At 40.1% G+C, this 18821-nt stretch overlaps 1 protein-coding gene across 5 annotated transcripts in view; it reads left to right on the top strand.

The window, feature by feature from the left end:
* The first annotated feature begins 269 nt into the window (after window positions 1-269).
* EPC1 (enhancer of polycomb homolog 1) overlaps window positions 270-18821 on the top strand; it is a 21235-nt gene continuing 2683 nt past the window's right edge. The window contains exons 1-12 of one of the 5 annotated variants that reach the window (XM_010712475.3): window positions 270-450; window positions 1776-1921; window positions 2007-2213; window positions 2614-2762; window positions 4023-4179; window positions 5543-5719; window positions 5820-5909; window positions 5996-6144; window positions 7334-7686; window positions 12487-12570; window positions 18298-18416; window positions 18498-18584. In XM_010712475.3, the coding sequence (XP_010710777.1) occupies window positions 351-450; window positions 1776-1921; window positions 2007-2213; window positions 2614-2762; window positions 4023-4179; window positions 5543-5719; window positions 5820-5909; window positions 5996-6144; window positions 7334-7686; window positions 12487-12570; window positions 18298-18416; window positions 18498-18584 (1818 nt within the window). In that variant the 5' untranslated portion in view covers window positions 270-350. The remainder of the gene's footprint in view (window positions 451-1775; window positions 1922-2006; window positions 2214-2613; window positions 2763-4022; window positions 4180-5542; window positions 5720-5819; window positions 5910-5995; window positions 6145-7333; window positions 7687-12486; window positions 12571-18297; window positions 18417-18497; window positions 18585-18821) is intronic. The other 4 variants (XM_010712477.3, XM_010712479.3, XM_010712478.3 and 1 more) reach the window with 4 other exon arrangements.

An 18821-nucleotide genomic window follows, 5' to 3' on the forward strand; every position in this document is an offset into this window, starting at 1 on the left:
TACTTAAGTATGGATTTATGTAGGGTGGTGTGCCAAGAACATGCGGCTTAGCTCAGTACTGAAGTCTGGTATGTTTGTGTAGGAGAGAGGGCTCCACCTACTGGAAGAACCTACAAGTTGATAGAGTGTGTTTGGAGTGACAGGATAAGTGGTTTCTTATGTCCGGTCTCACGGTTTGGGAATGGGACATTTGTAAGGAAATGGGCGTGTGTTTTAAAGTCTGAGCTCTGAAAATACACTCGTAGCTTTTTTAATGTTGACTTCTTTTTTTTTTTTATTTTTTTAAATAGGAACATCATCTCCAACGGGCTATCTCAGCACAACAAGTATATGGAGAGAAGAGGGATAACATGGTTATACCAGTCCCAGAAGCAGAAAGTAATATTGCATACTATGAATCTATATATCCTGGAGAATTTAAAATGCCAAAGCAGCTGATTCACATACAGCGTAAGTAAAGCAGTTGTTGGAGTCTATACCAGGAACTTTATTTTACCAGCAGTTAGAGATCACTCTTAAATGCCTCTTGAGCTCCTATCAAATCTGGCTTGGAGCATTTATTTTTTCCAGCATTTAAGTAGTGTGCACTCCTCTGTCATACCCTTTCAGAGGAATATTTAGCTCTTCTTCAAGAATAAGATGATGTCTTTCTTTGTCTTCATGTTCATACTTGAATTCTAGCAGTTTCACTGAGTTATATATATGTTAGGATGCTGCTGGTGTTGGAACGTAGCAGCTGCTCTGCTTGGATGTGGACCTTGACATGAACACATTACTTTGGACAACTTTCAAAAACGTTATAAAATATATTGCAAAACTGTCATGTGGTGTTGTTATTTTTTAAATTCTGATAATCTGTTGTGTGTATACATAGGCATAGTTATGCCTTGTTAACTGGCTTTATGTTAGGCTTCTGTGTCAGTCTGATCTTCAGTAATAAGCTGAAGTAGCAGAGCAGCATGCTTTAATAAGCAAATGGAGAGACTAATACTAGGAGTCTTATATGCTGATGCTAAGGTGCAGTTTTTCACTCTTCTTTTACTTATCTATTAGAGGTCTCTTAGTTGCTATGACAACGTTCAACTGCATTTTTTAAAAGCAAGTAATACTTCTCACAGTGTGAAACGCATGCTTAAGAAATTGATAGTTCTGAGAAGCCAAAGCAGTTTGCATGAAGCCGAGAACCAAGGATGTTCTGGATGCTGTATTTTGAGAGGATGTTGTGGAAAAACGGAACGGTTCTGTGATACATGATTTAAAATTGAAGGTCCCCTGCCACAGTGCGTAGACCATGCTATTGGATTAGTTTGGTCTGACGCCTTTACATCACAAAAGTCATTGAGAAGGTTTGTGAGGTCTCTCATGCACTGTGCGTTCAGTTCTCTAGGAGTACCTCTTAGATGCATTTAAGCTGCAGTCTTAACTTCTGACATGGATGCTACAACTTGAAATTGTAGAACGTGAGATGATAGTGAAGTCTGACCAATACAGCAAGTTCTCCCTAAAAGTAGTGGGGTCGAATACTCTGAATGTTTTGGACAGTGTAAAGCTTTCATTAGTTAATAAAAGCATGCTCAATTAGATATCAGTGTCTATCCTTAATTTCAGTCATATAGTTTATTTCAGTAAAAAAGGCAGGTGTTACTTCTAAGCAGTGTTCAAATGTTATTTTGGCTTTGTCTTCAGAAGGATCTGGCACATACTCCAGACACTGCTATTAGAATGGAACACTTCTGTAGTAAAACAGTGACTTGAGCTTAATTTGTGTCGTTCAGCTTTTAGTTTGGACGCTGAGCAGCCGGATTATGACATGGATTCAGAAGATGAGGTCTTTGTCAATAAGTTAAAGAAGAGAATGGATATCTCTCCTTTGCAATTTGAAGAGATGATAGACCGACTAGAAAAGGGCAGCGGTCAGCAGGTATGGTGTTGCTTTGAATAAAAAATCTGAAACGTGCATTGTCTGTAATGCCATATGACAATGACATACTGGGTTTTACATTTAGCCAGTCAGCCTGCAAGAGGCCAAGCTGTTGCTGAAAGAAGATGATGAATTGATCAGAGAAGTATACGAGTACTGGATTAAAAAGAGGAAAAACTGTCGAGGGCCCTCTCTTATCCCAGCAGTGAAACAAGAGAAGCGAGATGGCTCCAGCACTAATGATCCTTATGTTGCTTTTAGAAGACGAACAGAAAAGATGCAGACAAGGAAAGTAAGTAGACTAATGCTTCCCTGTCACTTGTTTCTCTTCCTTCTCTTCCCTCTCAAAGTAGCTTATCTAAAGTGACAAACTTGCTAAGTAGTGTAAAGTAATACAAGTTGGCTTTTTGTTTGCTTGTTTTTTTCCCTTTTAATTTGCAAGAAAAAAAAATTAACTGCTTTAGACCAGCTATTGAAGGAAGTTTGTATTTAGTAGTTTTTTGCTCTCTAAATCAGATAATAAACCTGCTTGTGATGGCAGGAAGCTTTAGCTTAGTGGTAGTTGCATCTGTTTCTCTTCATTTGTTTTAGCATGTGGTTTAAAAAAAAAAAAAGATATTTACAATTTACTTTTAGCTCAGATTATATAATTTAAATGATGTGGGAAAACACAAAACACTTTGTATCTACAGAATCGAAAAAATGATGAAGCGTCTTATGAGAAGATGCTTAAACTGCGTCGAGACCTGAGTCGTGCAGTAACCATCCTGGAGATGATAAAGAGAAGGGAAAAAAGCAAGCGGGAGTTGCTGCATTTAACACTGGAAATCATCGAAAAGAGGTAACATTTTTTTTTGCAAATGTGCTACAAAAAGCTTTGGAAAACTGCTGTAGATTTCAATACTCATGAATATTTTATAAAATACAAGAGATTATCTTAAAATAAAAATTTGAATTTTTCTGCTGTTAACAATATAGCATATTTTCATTTATGGCTCTGAAGAGCAAAATTGAATTTAGGGAGTCACTCATCGTGAAAGAGCTGCCTGTTACATTAATGTGCATTGTTCTATTACATGTGTATTCAAGCATTTGCATCTCATGTTGTGTGTCATGTAGGAAGGAAGAACATAGCGTCAGGTAAATTCCTTTAGAAATTGATATGTTAAACTTCTTAACTGTGTAGATTAACGAGTATCCCCCTGAAGAAGACAAACAGCATTTCATTCAGTGTAACATACTGTTTTGTGAGTAGTTTCCAACTTGTGTTTCTGTTGACATCCTATTTGACAGCTGCGCAGGAGACCAAACGCTCCACTTTCTCAGCTGTCACTTTCACAATGAACTGAGAATCGCATTTGAAATGTGGAGTTGTTCTTTTAGGCAGATGATATTCAGAATCTGAATGGACTTATCAAATTTAAGTGTCTGTGTTTGAAAACTTCAGATGTTTAGAGTCGGTACTGTAAAGCTCTAAAATAAACTTCTTATTTTGTTTGAGTTCTTGGGAATGCAAGTTGGGTATCTCTGTCTTTTCTATCAGGTGCTCTTTTTTCTTGTCTAGTAGAGTTAGGGGAGAGATGCACTAGGTTTAAGAAAACACTGTAGAACACAATTACTAAAACTGACCATCAAATTAGCACTGTGCACAGGTCTTGAAATGTATTGCATTTCATGGTTCTACATCTTATAAAGCTCTGCTATTACACAAAGAGGGCTTGTGAATAAGGCTCTCTGCCTCACTGTTGAACGGTTTTTGTGATACTTTTTTTCTTTTAAGTGGCACTGTCCCCAGATAAGGAGGGAAAGAACTTGTCCTGTTCTTCCTTCAGGTTTTTGTTTCCTCTTCTGCCCTTTGCATTATTTTCTAACGGACAGTTATCCTTGTTTGTCAGAACTAGGCATTGCAATAAAAATTTGCACGCTATTTGTCTCGTGTGCAACAGTCATTTTTGAACTTCATGCTGGCTTCTTGGGAGTCCTTTTGCCCCAAATTGCAAATACTGTTATTCTGTGTTTAACTGTTGCATGTTTTTTGTGTGTGTTTACCAGTGTTATGATATTCATAAGAGTGATTTTATTTTTTTTTTTTTAATTACAGGTATAATTTGGGTGATTACAGTGGAGAGATTGTGTCTGAGGTCATGGCACAGCGGCAGCCAATGAAACCTACCTATGCTATTCCCATCATTCCTGTGACTAACAGCAGTCCTTTCAAACATCAAGAAACTATGGAACTGAAAGAATATAAAGTTAAAGTGAGTAATGTCAATAACAGGTTGTTATACGCTGTGACATAAGCAAACTACGGCATTTTAGGATATATCTGCTGAAAATATTCTTCACTGGGAGGGAGATGAGAGCTTTAGGGTGTTGGAAACAGACAAGCAGAGCTGCTATGGAAGTAGAATGCTTTGTTCTGTTGGAGTGATGAAAACCTAGAAACTAATGGAGTTCCTCAGGACAAAAACAGAAGGAATTTCTATCTAGAATTAGATTAACTACAGACAGATGCATATTTGCAGTTATATTAAACTTTTGCACTGTTTGATATTGATTTTAATCAGATAATGGCCCTGAAGTTAGAATATTCTGTACAAAGCTGTGTTTGTTACCCAGATATTCAGTAAAGATAAGATAAAACTCTTAGTCTGTTGTGAATTCATGCAGCTGTTTTAATCCAGAGGTTTGCTTGACTTAGTGTATTTTCATGTGAGCCACTGATATTCCTAGTATGCTGTATGTCTGCGTTTCATAGATTCATAAAATTGCTCAGGTTGGAAAAGACCTTGAAAACCATCAAGTCCCTCCGCAGCCTAACCTTACTACCTGGTTTTGCATTAAGTATCTGTTAGTGAATTACCTAACCTGTGTTTTCTTCCTGCTGGCTTTGTGCCATATGTAACGTATCTACAGTGCCTCCAGCTTAGCATGTGAAATGCATCATATAACAGTGGAAAAGCTGAAGCACATTTGAATCTTGCACAGATTTCTTGTACCTCAAGATTTTCCAAGAGCTGTTTGGGATCTGACAGGATAACTCGAGTCAATCAATGCTTCCACTGGTAGCAGGACACTGTTTTTGAGATAGCTGGAGTGAACTCATCTATGAGTGATGCTGGGTTGATGGGGTGTCTCAGAGCTCGGAAGAGGCACGTTTGTTGGAAACGTAGAAAATGCATTTGAACCTGCATGGGGAAATAAGTTTAATTTTTGTTTTCAGAGATTCTCGGTATCTTTGAGCAGGTCAGCTTCTGTCTTTTAAAGCATTATTTGGTTCTTGATTCCCCATCACTGTGTAAAACACTACGAACGTTAGCCTAACAGCACTGTTGTGTACCTGTTGGACTGCTTCCCCAGAGTAGCTGTTCACCTTGACCACTGGAGTTCTATTGGGGATGGCTACAGAGCAAATGGTGCTTAATTCCACTTCATGTATCAAACATTTCAGTTGTTAGAAGTGAAGTACAAATATTCTTGAAAGGTCTGCTTCTGCATCTATTAAGATGCTAGAGTGAAGATGTTAATGTTTAGTTTGCTTACATAGCAGTTTTGCAGAGCTATTTTTTGTACTCTGATATAATGATGTGTGTAAAAACTTGCTGCTGCTTTTCCTTTCAGCAGGATAAATCCGATGTTATTCGGCCCAAAAGAAAGTATGAGAAGAAGCCAAAAGTCTTACCTTCATCTGCTGCTGCTACTCCTCAACAGACTAGTCCTGCTGCACTGCCAGTCTTTAATGCTAAAGATTTGAATCAGTATGATTTCCCCAGCTCGGATGAAGAACCCCTTTCCCAGGTAGGATCTTTAGAATTCTCCCTCCCTGTTAGGGGAGGAATAGTAATAAAACTCACACACTAACTAATACCTGTCCTTGCCCACCCTGCTTGTTTTGCAGGTTTTGTCTGGTTCTTCAGAGGCTGAGGAAGAAAATGATCCCGATGGTCCTTTTGCCTTCCGTAGGAAAGCAGGCTGTCAGTACTATGCTGTAAGTAGAACTTCCTTGTGTACGATAAGACAGAGCGTTGTTGATGGGGAAAACTTGTGTGTTTAATTGTTTGTAATTATTTTAAGCCTCATTTAGACCAACCTGGCAACTGGCCATGGAGTAGCCCTAAAGAGGGAAGATTAGGAGATGTGCGTTACAGATACTGCTTAACCACTCTGACAGTACCCCAGAGGTGTATTGGGTTTGCACGAAGGCGGGTCGGCCGTGGAGGAAGGTGAGTGCTCTCTAATGGTTGTGATAATTTTTTGGTTGTTTTCACTTTAAATATATTACTTTTAAAAAATAACTGTACTCTTACAGTTAAATATATTACTCTAAAAAAAAGTTATCTCTGAAACGAGCAAAGATAAAATGCACAAAACAAACAAAAAACCCTCAAAACATTACATATTTTAAATACTCCCATCTGATAGCTTCTTCAGCAGGTCAGTGTCTCCATTTTGTAGCAGATGCTGCTTTAACATTGCTTGCTGAAAAGTTTCTCAACTTTGTTTATTGTCAGCAGTCCTCAATTCTGAGGCGAAAACAAACGTATGGTTTTAGCTGTGGTTTCATATTGAAGTGATTGGTGTAGTTCAAGACATACTGTGTTTGGAGGTTGAAATAATAGATTTGTGATGAAAACGTTTTTTAGTTCAATCCTGCTATAGAGGAGAATTTTGGAAGGAATTTTCAGAAGTGAAAGTTCAGTTCTGAATGTTACCAAAAATCTTAATGAATTCAAGTCTGTTAATTCAAGCATTTTACTTTTGATCTACTGTAATGATTAAAAAACAATTATAAATCGCTTTATGTATAGGTGTGCTTCCATAAACACTGGGTATCTTGACGTCAGCTTTCCAGTCTTTTTTTTTATCATAATTTGGAAAAAATTGTGGTTTGGCATTCAGGTTTGCTTAGAATCTCTTAGTGTATTAGCAGGTGATGTTAGGAGCTGCAGGCTCATAGTGGCATCTTGATTGGGATGTGATAGCTTTGGTTCTTTGTGGAGTGATGGTAGATGTGCTGATGTGTGTTAGTAAAGCACTTACATTGAATTTGCTGTAAGAAGGCACTTAGTTACTTAAGCATTTCAGTGTCCATTTTTATTGTACTCCAGAAATGTTCGAACCTGACTTCTGCAGCTGATGTTGCGGTGCCTCAGTAGCTCCACCATGGTGTACATCAGTTATTCATACAGTAACAGCTAGAATATAGAAACCTAAATGTACTACTTCCTGTAAAGCACTAAAGATAGAGTCATGCTTCCTGTGCCTGTTTTCAAAAGCTCTGTGTTCTGGAGCAACTTTGTGGTTTCTTCTACTTCATGTGTATCTTCCCCAAGCACGCATGACAAGCTGGTGACTTCTTGGTATTTTCCTTTGGTATTTGCCACCGTGTAATTCTGCATTGTTTTCTTTTAGGGTGCTGCTAGACAGAGCGCATTCGGACTACGATAATACATTTCATCAGCTGGATTTGGAAATGCTTTCCTCATCACAACACTCTTCAATCAGTCAATTTGCCAATACCTCAGAAACAAATACCTCGGACAAATCTTTCTCAAAAGACCTCAGTCAGATACTAGTCAATATCAAATCATGTAGATGGCGGCACTTTAGGCCTCGGACACCATCCCTACATGACAGTGACAATGACGAACTCTCCTGTAGGAAACTGTACAGGGGTATAAATCGAACAGGCACAGCACAACCTGGGACCCAGACATGCAGTACCTCTATACAAAGTAAAAGTAGCAGTGGTTCAGCACATTTTGGTACGTTTACTTTGACAAACTTGCTTTTAGAAATACTGAACTTGGCTCAGAGAATCCTGAATGTGGTTAGGTCGTGCATACTTTATTTTGATGATAGCAGCCTATCTTTTATCTTTGCTGCACAGAATGCTTTTCCTTAGTTACTGCCAACAGTAGTGTAACGCATCTCGAATTTATGCAGACTATCTTAGTATATATAGTTAAGATTTTAGAAAGATGGTTTAGAAACAGTATTGTATGGGGTTGAAGTTAACCTGGGATATCTAAACTTTGAAAATTAAAAATACTTTGATTTAAATACTGATACAAAGATTATGTTCTAAATTTCTTGAAATGTGGTGGTTTGGCTGAAATGTTTGCGTTGAAACTCCCAGTGTGCTTATGAATTCTCATCTGGACATGGTAAAACTAAATACCATCTGCCATCCAAAAAATAACCCCATCTACTGCCATCCGTGCTGTGCGTGTGCGCTCACGCTTAGCAGAGCTCTGGGACTCGTCCCCTGTGTATCCCACCAGCACGTGGCAGGTGGCTTTTGTAGAGCCCAGCTTACAGAACTGAGGAACTGACTGTTGGATAGCATCTCTGTATTGGGCTCATTACAGCGAGAGGCTGGTGCGTATGTGGTTAGCATACAACCTAGGGAACTTGAGTTTTGGTCACTTAATCTCACCTTTTTATAGAAAGGGAACTGAAGTGGGTTTCTTTTTGTTGTTGTTGTTTTTTTTTAAAGAACAAATAGTTTTGCAAGTTCTTTGCTGCAGTTTCTTAAGGAGTAAAATCATATTTTCCCTTTCAAGTTACAGTTTTAAAAAAAAAAAAACTGGGAAACAGAGGTGAGGTGGATGTAGGTGCATATACTCAACTTCTCAGATTGTGGGATGTTTTGGGGACTTGCTGAAAGGTATTCTGTTATCTGATTTATCCTCCTGTTCACCAGTATATTTTGTCCATTTCCTCATCTTAATTCTTTGCACCCCCTTGTCTTTGCTAAAAATTGTTCCTTGTTTTTAGAATGATTGAATGGCTTTATTCAGCTCCCTTCTTTCATGCTTCCTCTCTGTGCTGTCCTAGAGTAGATCCTTATCCCCAGCACCGCCCTCCACCCCTTCTTTCATGACTCTTGTCACAGGAAAATGTGTTAGGCCTAAAGCTGGGGGTTGTAATCTAAGTGTGGCTTTTGGTGTTTGAGTTCAGGCCCTTCTCTCAAATGAGGTTTCATATCACTAAACCATGTCTAGAACTGGAGTGTCATCTGCCCAATGCAGAAAACCAAACCTGTGCAATGGATAGTTTATTCTCTGTAAATATTCTCTGAAACATTGATAGGCAATGCATCATACCTGGAAATGAGACTTGACAAAAATGAGCAGATTGAGTTCAAAACATGTCTGTGTGTATATGAGTACATATAAAAGATTCTTTAAGAACGTTTTCCTTTAAAAAGGTGGTTGAAATACCTCCTAAATGGAGGTAAGGAGGTGGAGTTATTTACGGTGATGAGTTTTGTACCAAGTTTAGTTACAAGGCTGTGCACTGAAGCATGTATAAGTGCCTGGCATATTGTGTTTATTTGTGCCTGGAATTCTATAGAAGTGATTTATCAGTGTAAAATGAGCAAATGCTGGGAGCTTTAAGATTCTGGAGTTCAGATTCATGTGTATTTATTAAGTGTTAGATACAGGAGTGATATACTCCAGAAAAACTGAAGTTCATCTGCATGCCTTAAATATTGAATGTTTATCTGAGTACTTTAAACAAGTTCCCATAATCTTTGGATATTCATCTGTTAGCAGTGTGATGGAGTAGATTGTGTTCTTGGAATTATTCACAATCTTAATTGGATTCCTATAGCCATGTTCTGTTTATATGTGGTGTAATGATGATTATCTAGGATTAGGAGTTGGAAACCAGCATATAGCAGTTCACCTTGGTGCCATTCTATTTACTTGTGTTCTGCTGCTGCTCTGAGTTGCAGTCCAGCCAAATTGCTTACCTTCGGGTAAGATTCTGCAGCGCTTAGCAGAGGTGCCACGTTGCTGTGCTCCATCACGTGATGTGCTTTATCCAGTTTCATATCAAAGAGGCTTAAAGAAATTGAGCATTTTCCACCTGGAACAGTTCAGACATGCTGATGTCAAACATCATGTTCCACAGCCATTTATAGACAGGTCTGTCATACGTGGGCAGCACAGGCAAGAAGCTGAGATAGTGTCTCAAGTCATAAGAGCTGTGCTGTGACATGCCGTTCTTCTCTGGCTACAGGAGGCTTTGGTTTTTGTCCTGAAGACGTGGAGAGAGGTTTCCTCAAAGAGCCAGGAGATGATTCGTGATGATTTTTGCACCTCAAGAAGCAGGAGCTGTTCTGATACTGGTTGTCAAACTGCTCAGCATTTAAAAAAAAAAAAAGTATGGAAGATGGAGTTGTTACCATGAGATTTTCTGTGTCAGCTGAAAAAGGGATGTTTACATCTCGTACGAGTTACGTAGAAGCATGGCTTGTACTGCGCTTGCCTTATGCAGAAGGTTAGACTTCAGCAGCAGGATCAAGTAGCCACAAAAAGTAGCACCACCTTTGAAGAGAGGTGGCCCCTTCTCATCTTGCTGAAGAACTAGAAAAGATGTGTTTTTACCTTCTGACAAGAGAAGCTGATTGAAAGATTTTCAGGCATATATTACCAAGGGCACCAGTAAGAAGCAGGCAAGAGTGCAAAAACATGATTCTGGTGGAGAACTGACTGTCTTTCAGTGGGGAGAATGCTCATTCTGAATAAAACGAACAAAAGTACTTAAGGAGCCATTATTGATGAGTCTGTGTGTCCAGATTATAATCCTTAAGACGTGGCTTTTGCATATCTTGATAATTTGGAGTATGCAGTAGCCAAGAACATTCATCTGAAGCACGTGTACGCTAGAGCTCATTTTCCTTGTTGAGTCGATGGATCCAGTTAGCCAGGCAAATGGCAAGCAGGTGGTTGTCTTACACTGCGTCAAGTTCTGGAGACTTCTTCCTGCAGGCTTGTTCTTAACGACTGCCTGTGCTATTTGAGTGTCTCATCTGGTAATCTCAAGTTTGAGACCCTTATAACTGTACTGTGTAGATGGTTCTACCCAGCCTTGTGTTTAGTGGGCATACCAGAGACATCTGTTACTAGCAAAGATGAGAGGCTCTGCAGTAAGACCAGGCTTCTGTGATGCATTCTGTTCTTTTTTGCATTCTTCTCAGGGAGAAATTGTGTCTCTTCGGAAAGGTCTGCAGATCTGCTTAGTCTCTTTGCTGAATTCATAGTACTTTCTTTGAGAGGAAGCAAGCCTGTGTATTTTGGCAGAAGCCTTTCTGAAAATTCTTAGTTACCTCTGGTATTAGAGATGCTACTTTACATGCAAACCTACAGACGTACAGAATATCACTAAGGAATCCAGAGTAGCTTTCCTTGCCTTTCCTTTCTTGTAAACTGGAGATGGAGAAAATTACCTACATGTTGTTTGTTGGTATTCAATAATTTTGTATGTGGGAATTTCATAGAGTATTTATCCCAGTAAGCTGTGACGCTTTTCAGAAGCAAGTTAAGATGTGCAAAAGGAAAAAAGCAAGTTGTCCTTGCACACTGAAGGGCTTAATGGGATGGTGAGCTATGCTTTCATTTCCCAAGAGTTTGTAGCATTTCTGTCTTCAGTTCCATAATGATGCTTGATGGATCACTGCTAGTTTTTGGTAGTTCTGGTGCTTATAGTGTTCTCAGGAAGGGTAACTGCTACCCTTCCTGTGCCCTGCTGCCTCCTGTCTCCAGCTGAGGCGCTTCTTTCCTGGAAGGAGGCTGAAGGAAACTTGTCAGTCTCTTTGGCAGTTCCTCATTCCACAGCAATAGGACCTGTTGCATTTTTTTGTTGCTTTCGTGCCATCGCTGGCTGTTCACATCTTTAACTCTTGTAGCAGTTCTGCACTGCTGTCTGCTTTATTATTTTCCCTTTCCCGGATACTTGTTTTCTTATAAGAGGGGAAATCCTGGTCAGTAAAAAATACTGATGCTTTTAATAGCCCCTTTCAATTACCATGGGGAATTAACATTCTTAGCCCCTCTGTGGTTGAGACATTGAGATCCTAACTGAAGAAACAATGAGTTCCAGATTACATGTGCTTTGGGAGTAGTAGAGGTGTTTATAGCCTACCTTAGAGTGAGTTGAAGGAGGAAATCTTGAGAACAAAACCTACTTCTCTGGGAAATGGTGTCACCTGGGAGAAGGACAGGTGCTTAGTGAAACATTTGCACACTTGTCTCTTTGCAGAGACTCTGTAGTTGCACTACTGCTTCTTGCTCAGCTTGAAGTCAGCTGGAGTAAGACCTTGCTCTGAGTTGTTGGATCCGTGGGCTTGTGTAAATTGTTAGACTTTGCCTGCATTCCATGCACGAATGGTCACACGTTGACTGTAGAGTGAACTGTGTGTACCTCAAGTAGCCCATGGTGTTCCTTGGGAAATTGGTTTTTAGGATGGTGGGCAGCCAGATCCAATGCGTAGCAAGCACTTCTGGCTTTCTTTCAGTGGTAAGCATTAGTTAGTCATTGTTTTCTGATTGTTTTCCTACCACTGGGTAGGGAGTACACGTATACATCTGGCATCTAGCTTATAACTTGTAGCTCTAAAATTGTAGAGTTCTGACAGCAGGAACTTGAGGCTAAGTTCTGGTGGGCTGAAATATAAGGCTGTGTTAGGAGTAATCAGAGGCTTAATAATTCATGTTCTCATAGTGTCTTAATAATGCCTTGTTAAAGTAAATAAATCTTGAACTTCTTTTCAGAAAGTGAAACATCTTTGGGCCTGGTGCATCAAACACTAAATCACTCTGATGGCTCTAAGTTTCTCCAATCTTCTGAATTCACTGGTGAGAACTTGCTGTGCAGTAGAACATTCTTAACCAGGCAGTATAAGCCAGATAGTGTCTCTCATAAGCCAAAAATGTGATGTTCTGGATTACTTAATATTGTGTGTTATGCTCGCTTTGCATGCACTTCGTTAGTAACAGTAAGTAACAACTCATTGTTCTCTCATACAGCTGAGATGTGGTGCCCTTGTCTGTTTCTATTGGGAAAATACTGTAACAGGAGATAGGGTTGTCCTCCTTCCCCCCCACAGGTCAGCAGTTCAGCAGTTACAGAACTTTATTATTTGGAAGCCTTGGTTATGTGGTGTTGCATCTTTTCACTGATTAGTTGCCTTTTTAATGGCTGTCACCTCAGCCTGAAAGGCCAGAGAATCCTCTTCAAGGATTGTTAGGTGTTTTTCCCCCAATATGATCTCTGTGCTTATGAGAACGGATATTTAACTTGATGTTATGAAGCAGTTGCTTTTTTTTTTTAATGACTCTGAATATCTGGTTCTTCAGATACTTGGTGGGCTTGGAGCATTTCCTGAATAGTTTAATCAAAGCATCTTCCATTCAGGTTAAAAAGGGGGGATGCTAGTAGAGGGACCAGGAGTACTCGCATGTTTTCTGCTCTCCAGGATACATTTTCTGGTACATAGGAAGCTGGCTCTTGTAGTCACTGTTTCCCTTAATCTGTATTCTCCTGCAGCAGGGAAGCAGAGTAGCAGCAAGCAGGGCACCTCACAGTAACACTGCAGGGGTGGTCAGGAGTGGGGCTGTGGCTGTTAGAAAGCCAAGGCAGTTCTTTGGGATTTCTTCCTTACGCAGATGCTGCAGTGAGCCATCCTAAATGGCTTCAGCCACTTCTGGGAAGGACTAGCAATTTCAAAGAAATGAAACACAGGCTGTGGTTTTCTGAGCTGGGGCACACTAAGTGCTGTTGGAAAACTGGGCAGCACTGTGACAGTAGTTGTGTGCTGCAGTATGAAACTGCTGACAGCATCTCTGTGAGTCTGGGCTCTGAGGACAGGGCTCCTTCAGTACCAGCATCCCATTGCATTTGGGAGAGGTGTTAAGGTATTGTGCAATCCAGAGATATTCAGTGGCTTAATTTGAGAAAGAAATAATTGTAATTACATATCAGAAAGATAGTATGCATCTCAGTCACTTAAATGATGATAAGAACAACATGCTGCTAGTGAGCTGGTTGTATGTTGTGCTGTTAAAAATTGGAGTTACTGACAGGGTTTGTAACTGTTGCTCAGAAGATATTAAATAAATCTGTAAGCAGTCATTTATTCTGGCTCAGTCATTCAGTCAGGCTCAGTAACTAATATTTCTTTCCTTGTGTTCCTGTCTGGAAATTCCCGAAGCGACTCAGTGCTCTTTTGATTCCTTTCAGTGATCTGTAAGCTACAATACATTTTCTGTTTGTTGCTGAAGTGTTGCACGCACTCTGTTGTAGAACAGGTGTGTAGGTTGTCTCAAGCGGTTAAACGAAGAAGGTAACAGCATCATGTGTGACTTAAAATCCTGGCAGCTGTCAGTTCAGAAATGTACTGAGATTTGATGTCTGTTGCAAACGCTGTGCTGCTGACAGGTGGGTGAGGGCCATTCCTGTGGCCTTGTCTCAGTGTAGAACTGGATGATGGCAGCCATTGCGGCTGGGTGCTGCTCTACATGGTGCCTTAAAGGCTCCCAGAATTGAAGGTTAGGGAGGGAGTTGGGCAGCCCTCCTTGTGTGAGTAACTCCAGATGTCTTGGAGAGCGGGCAGTTGTTAGCTGTGACAGTTCAGATTTCAGGAAGTGATAATGTTCTTACCTGCATTGCTGGTTAAGATCTGGCTGGGTTCTGTATAGGGAATGAAACTGTTTTGTTTTTCTCTATTTTGATAAATTCTGTAGTATTAAACAGTCTAAAAATGCCCTAAATATTAGCATTGTGGCCCCAGCAAGAGAAGACTGTAAATGCTGTATTCCTGTCTAGGGCTACTGAAGTAATAACTTTTAAGTCTCTAATTTGTCATCTTTAAATATCAAGTGTTATGTTTTAGTTTTCTTTTTTTCTTGAAGCTCTTAATTTCAGCAGTTGCTGTTGTTCTGCTGGCTGTCTCCGCTAATTCTGTGAAGTACTGAGGGTGTCAAATAATATCAGGAACGTGTAACTGTATAGAAGTACTTTTCTAAGTAAGCAGAAGCATGGCTGATAATTGATGTGGAGGGAAGGGGTGAGCTCTTTTTGCCTGCTACTTTGTTCTTCCTTTTGCAGACAGATAAAGACCAGCATAGGATTAGGAATGAAAATGACATTCAGTCTACTTACTGCTGTTCATCACTATTCTTTGACAGGGGTGAAAGGTTTTCAGTTGTGCCCTGGCTCTTCTACAGAAGAAAGATGAGAATTGATAATAACTTTCTAGGAGAAAGTGCTTAAGAGGCTGTATTTTTAATTACTTATTTTTCTAGAAAAGGTGATGCTAAACCAGATACCAAGTCTGGCACCTGGGCAAATAGATCTGTGCTATTTGCAGGCAAGAAGTAAATGTTCTGTACAGTAAATACAGTTAACATATAATGAGCAGCTGTGTTTTTCTGGCCTGCAGTGCATTCTACTTTAATTGCTTTAAAAAAAAAAATGCACCTGAACCCTCTGGAGGACTTTGGGAAGGTTCAGGGCTATGCCTGCAGGCACACACGGTCAGCACAGCCCTGGTTCCATCGCACTGCTGTGCTTGTTGGGGATCTCACCAGAAAGCCTTTCTGAGTTCCAGCCACAACCGTGTGCTACAGAAAACAAATCTGGGAGGGTGAAGTGGTGGATGTACTTAAACATGTAGTACATGTGAACATTTTTTGTATGAGAATGCTAATTCTCAGAAACAAAGCCTTGCCATCATTAACCTTATATTTGAACTGGAGTGCTTAATGCAGACTGAGAGCAGGACTGGAGGAAACCTAGTAAGAGTGGTAGTGAGTTAATGGTGGGACTCAGCAGAAAAAGATAAGATTCACTGTCCTGGTTTGTAGGTCTCCAGAAGTAGTGATCTGGTTTGGGTTCTCAGTGGTGTCCATACAGTTGCTGGTAAAACTCAGGGTGGCGTGTCAGAATGTCACAGTGCATCTCCCATAGAGCTGTAAACGGTATTTTGAAAAGACTTAGTGAGTCTTTGCCTTCAGTGCCAGGGGCACAGAAAGCATTGCTGGATGTTCTGACCTTTATTGAAAGACACAGCGGCGTACCTGGGCGAGCTGTCAGGGATGACAAACACAGGTGTTCCACTGCGTCCTGAGGCTGCCCTTTGTGGTGCTGGATATTTAAGCAGAAGTGAGAGAAGCAGTTGGATGCAGATGAGGATGTGGCAGTTGTTGTGGGGTGTTTGTCACTTCCACGCCTGCTCTGTGTGGCAGAAGGGAAGAGCCAGCAGGATGGTGGGCTGCTTAGCAAAGTGCAGTGATGCACACTTTAAAAGTACAGGCCTTGGAAATGTCACTTTGGGAAGAATTTGAAGCACTTAAGCACTAAATAACTGCTGTCCTAAATAACCATAGCTTGTCTCAGAGAACTTCATTTCTTGTGTTTCTTCCAAAATAAATGTTTGGAGCATGTTTGGAGCAGGCTATAAACCATTGTCTGAAATGCACCTAAAGCTCAAAACCTGGAACTGGCAGTTCCCAAGTGTCACTGTACCATCTGTCTCACTTGGGTGTGTGCAAATATGACTGGGTGCTTTTCATTTTCGAATTCAAAGATGAAATGCACCTTTTTTTGCCCATTTTCTTCTTTGGCAGTTGGAGAGTTAAGCTTACTCAAACTTTCTAAGCAGTGTTTGCACAGTCATGTTGTGGGGTAAAATACAGTGCTGATATTTGGAGCCTTCAGTAGCAGGAGTGTTGTCAGATGAACCCTAAACATGAGGAGTTGTAGGGCTATTAAAGCATTAAATTAAGTTTCCACTAACTGATAAATACAAATGAAGGATCTGCCCGTACCAAAACAGCATCTCTGTGTTCTTGCCTCCGCTGCTGCTGCTTTAGCTTTCAGCATGCTGATCTTTGTGGTAAAGCTTCCTGCTCTAACTTCTGTGTTTCCTGATAATTTAAAAAAAAAAAAAGCCTGTTAGTAGGTGGTGATTTTCTTTATGTACAGTAGAACTTAATTGTGAACAGCCAACTCCAAATACTGAGTTTGTGAATTCTAGGATACTTCTTTTTGTAAGGGAATTGGTAAGGGATGTCAGTTCTAAGTTGTCCCCCTAAACGTGACTTCAGAAGGTGAAGAAGTGAAGGCAGCTGAAAGGAGATGTGGCTGTGGGAATAGTGGGAATTGATTGGAATCACTTTGGGCAGTACAAGCGTGCTTCATTCCTGCTTGCTGAAGAATCTTACTGAAATACAGAGTAGTCACCTGAATGTAAAAGCTGAATAAGGATTCAGAATTTCAATGCAGATACACCAGAGTACAAGTAAAAATGTAGCACTTTTTCCAGGGCATAAAAAGGGCACTTGGAACAGTGTTGTACAGTATGTTGTACAAAATCACAAGTATACTAGAGAAAAGCATGTTCAGCAGTTTGTTTTCAGATATCAATTCTTACTTGCTTAGCAGTTTTTCTAGACCTGTTGTTCATGTTTATATGTAGGCTACAACTGCTTCTCCTGTATCTGGAAGCAGGAGATGGTTTTGTTTTGATAGAAACAGGTTTTCTGAAGGTGAGCAGACCTGAAAGAGTAGATGAGCGGGCGACGATTGCAGTTAGTGGACAAGATGTGGTGGGGTTTGTTGCCATACAGTAGCGAGCTCTCCTGAAAGTACAAGTTCTCTTGCATTGTAGGAGTGCAAGTGCTGCTCACAGTACTTACTGGGGAGCATCTCTGTAATCCAGAGATAAAATTGAAGGGGAATCTTGAACACGTGTCATTGGCTGAATTTGTAAAGGAGAGTCAGATTCCAGATTTGACTTGCTTTGAAATTGAAAGCAGGTGTTCTTTTGTTTAGGAACTGTAAGTTGAGAATAACAAAAGATCTTAACGCTTTGTGAAGCTAATCAATAAACTAATGACACTTGTGATTTCATTGGGCATCCCCTTTAAGCGTGTATTAACAGTGCTGTTCTTAGAAATAGCTTTTATGGGGGACTGGCTCGGTAAAATGAAGGTGATTTGTCATGTGCTGAATTCTGGGTCACCCTTCAAGATCTTAAAGAAGAATGTGAATTGTAGTGGGATTATAATCTGGTCCAGTGTAGAGTCTTCAGCCAAAATTAAAACAAATGTTCTATTTTGACTTGCTCCCTTTAAGCAGTCATCTGTGGGGGCTGGAGATGTAGCCTTATGTGCATTTTCCCCCTTCTTGTATAGAAACATGCCTTATTATTAATGCAGATAGTTCAGTTTAATGGAAGGTGGCAGTTTATTGCATTTCTACCTGTGAAACTTTAGTTTAATATTAGAGTTCTGTGTGGTTTTGGTTGTATTTTGGGTTCCTTCCTTCCCCTCCCTTTTGTGTTGTCTGGAGCTAAATGCAGAGCAGTGCAAGGCTGTGTGCTTTAAACAAACAGCTCAAAGGGAAGCTTAGTTTGGAAAAACCTTTTGAAGGATGATGGCCTTTCTGCCATAAAGGTGCTTTAGGGCTCTTAGGAACTTGCTGGGGTGTATTTATGTATGAAGGACTATAACATAGATGTGTTTATATACACAACACTACATATTTTGATATAGTATTTTCTCGTTTTATATTTTGTTCAGCATTTACAGCCGAACAATACCAGCAACATCAACAACAACTGGCACTAATGCAGAAACAGCAGCTTGCACAAATTCATCAACAGCAAGCAAATAGTAATTCCTCTGCCAACACATCACAGGTGAGGGATTTGTCTGTGCTATGATTTATCCCTCATTGTTTCCCACCAGGGTTCATCTCTAATTGTCAACTGTTGCCATAGAACCTTGAAACTAACCAACAGGAAAGTGGCTTTCGCCTGAATCTACATCATAGCCATTCTGTAAAGTGTTTAGAAGGGACACTGCAGGTGAGTGTGGCAGGCATTGCCTCTGCTCCCTCTTAACAACAAAAAAAAAAAAGATGGGTCAGTCAATTAATTAAGTATTCAGAGCCTTAGGAATATGAATTGCTAAGATCTCCAGCCGTGTCGTTACCCTCTTGGCACTGGGAGACTTCAGAGCAGGGTATTTTCTTAGTTAACAACTAAAGCTAGCTTCTAAATACGTCCTTTGTACAGATGTGGAAGTGTCTAACGTTCAGAAGT

The sequence above is a fragment of the Meleagris gallopavo genome, chromosome 6, assembly GCF_000146605.3.
Source record: "Meleagris gallopavo isolate NT-WF06-2002-E0010 breed Aviagen turkey brand Nicholas breeding stock chromosome 6, Turkey_5.1, whole genome shotgun sequence".
NCBI lineage: Eukaryota > Metazoa > Chordata > Aves > Galliformes > Phasianidae > Meleagris > Meleagris gallopavo.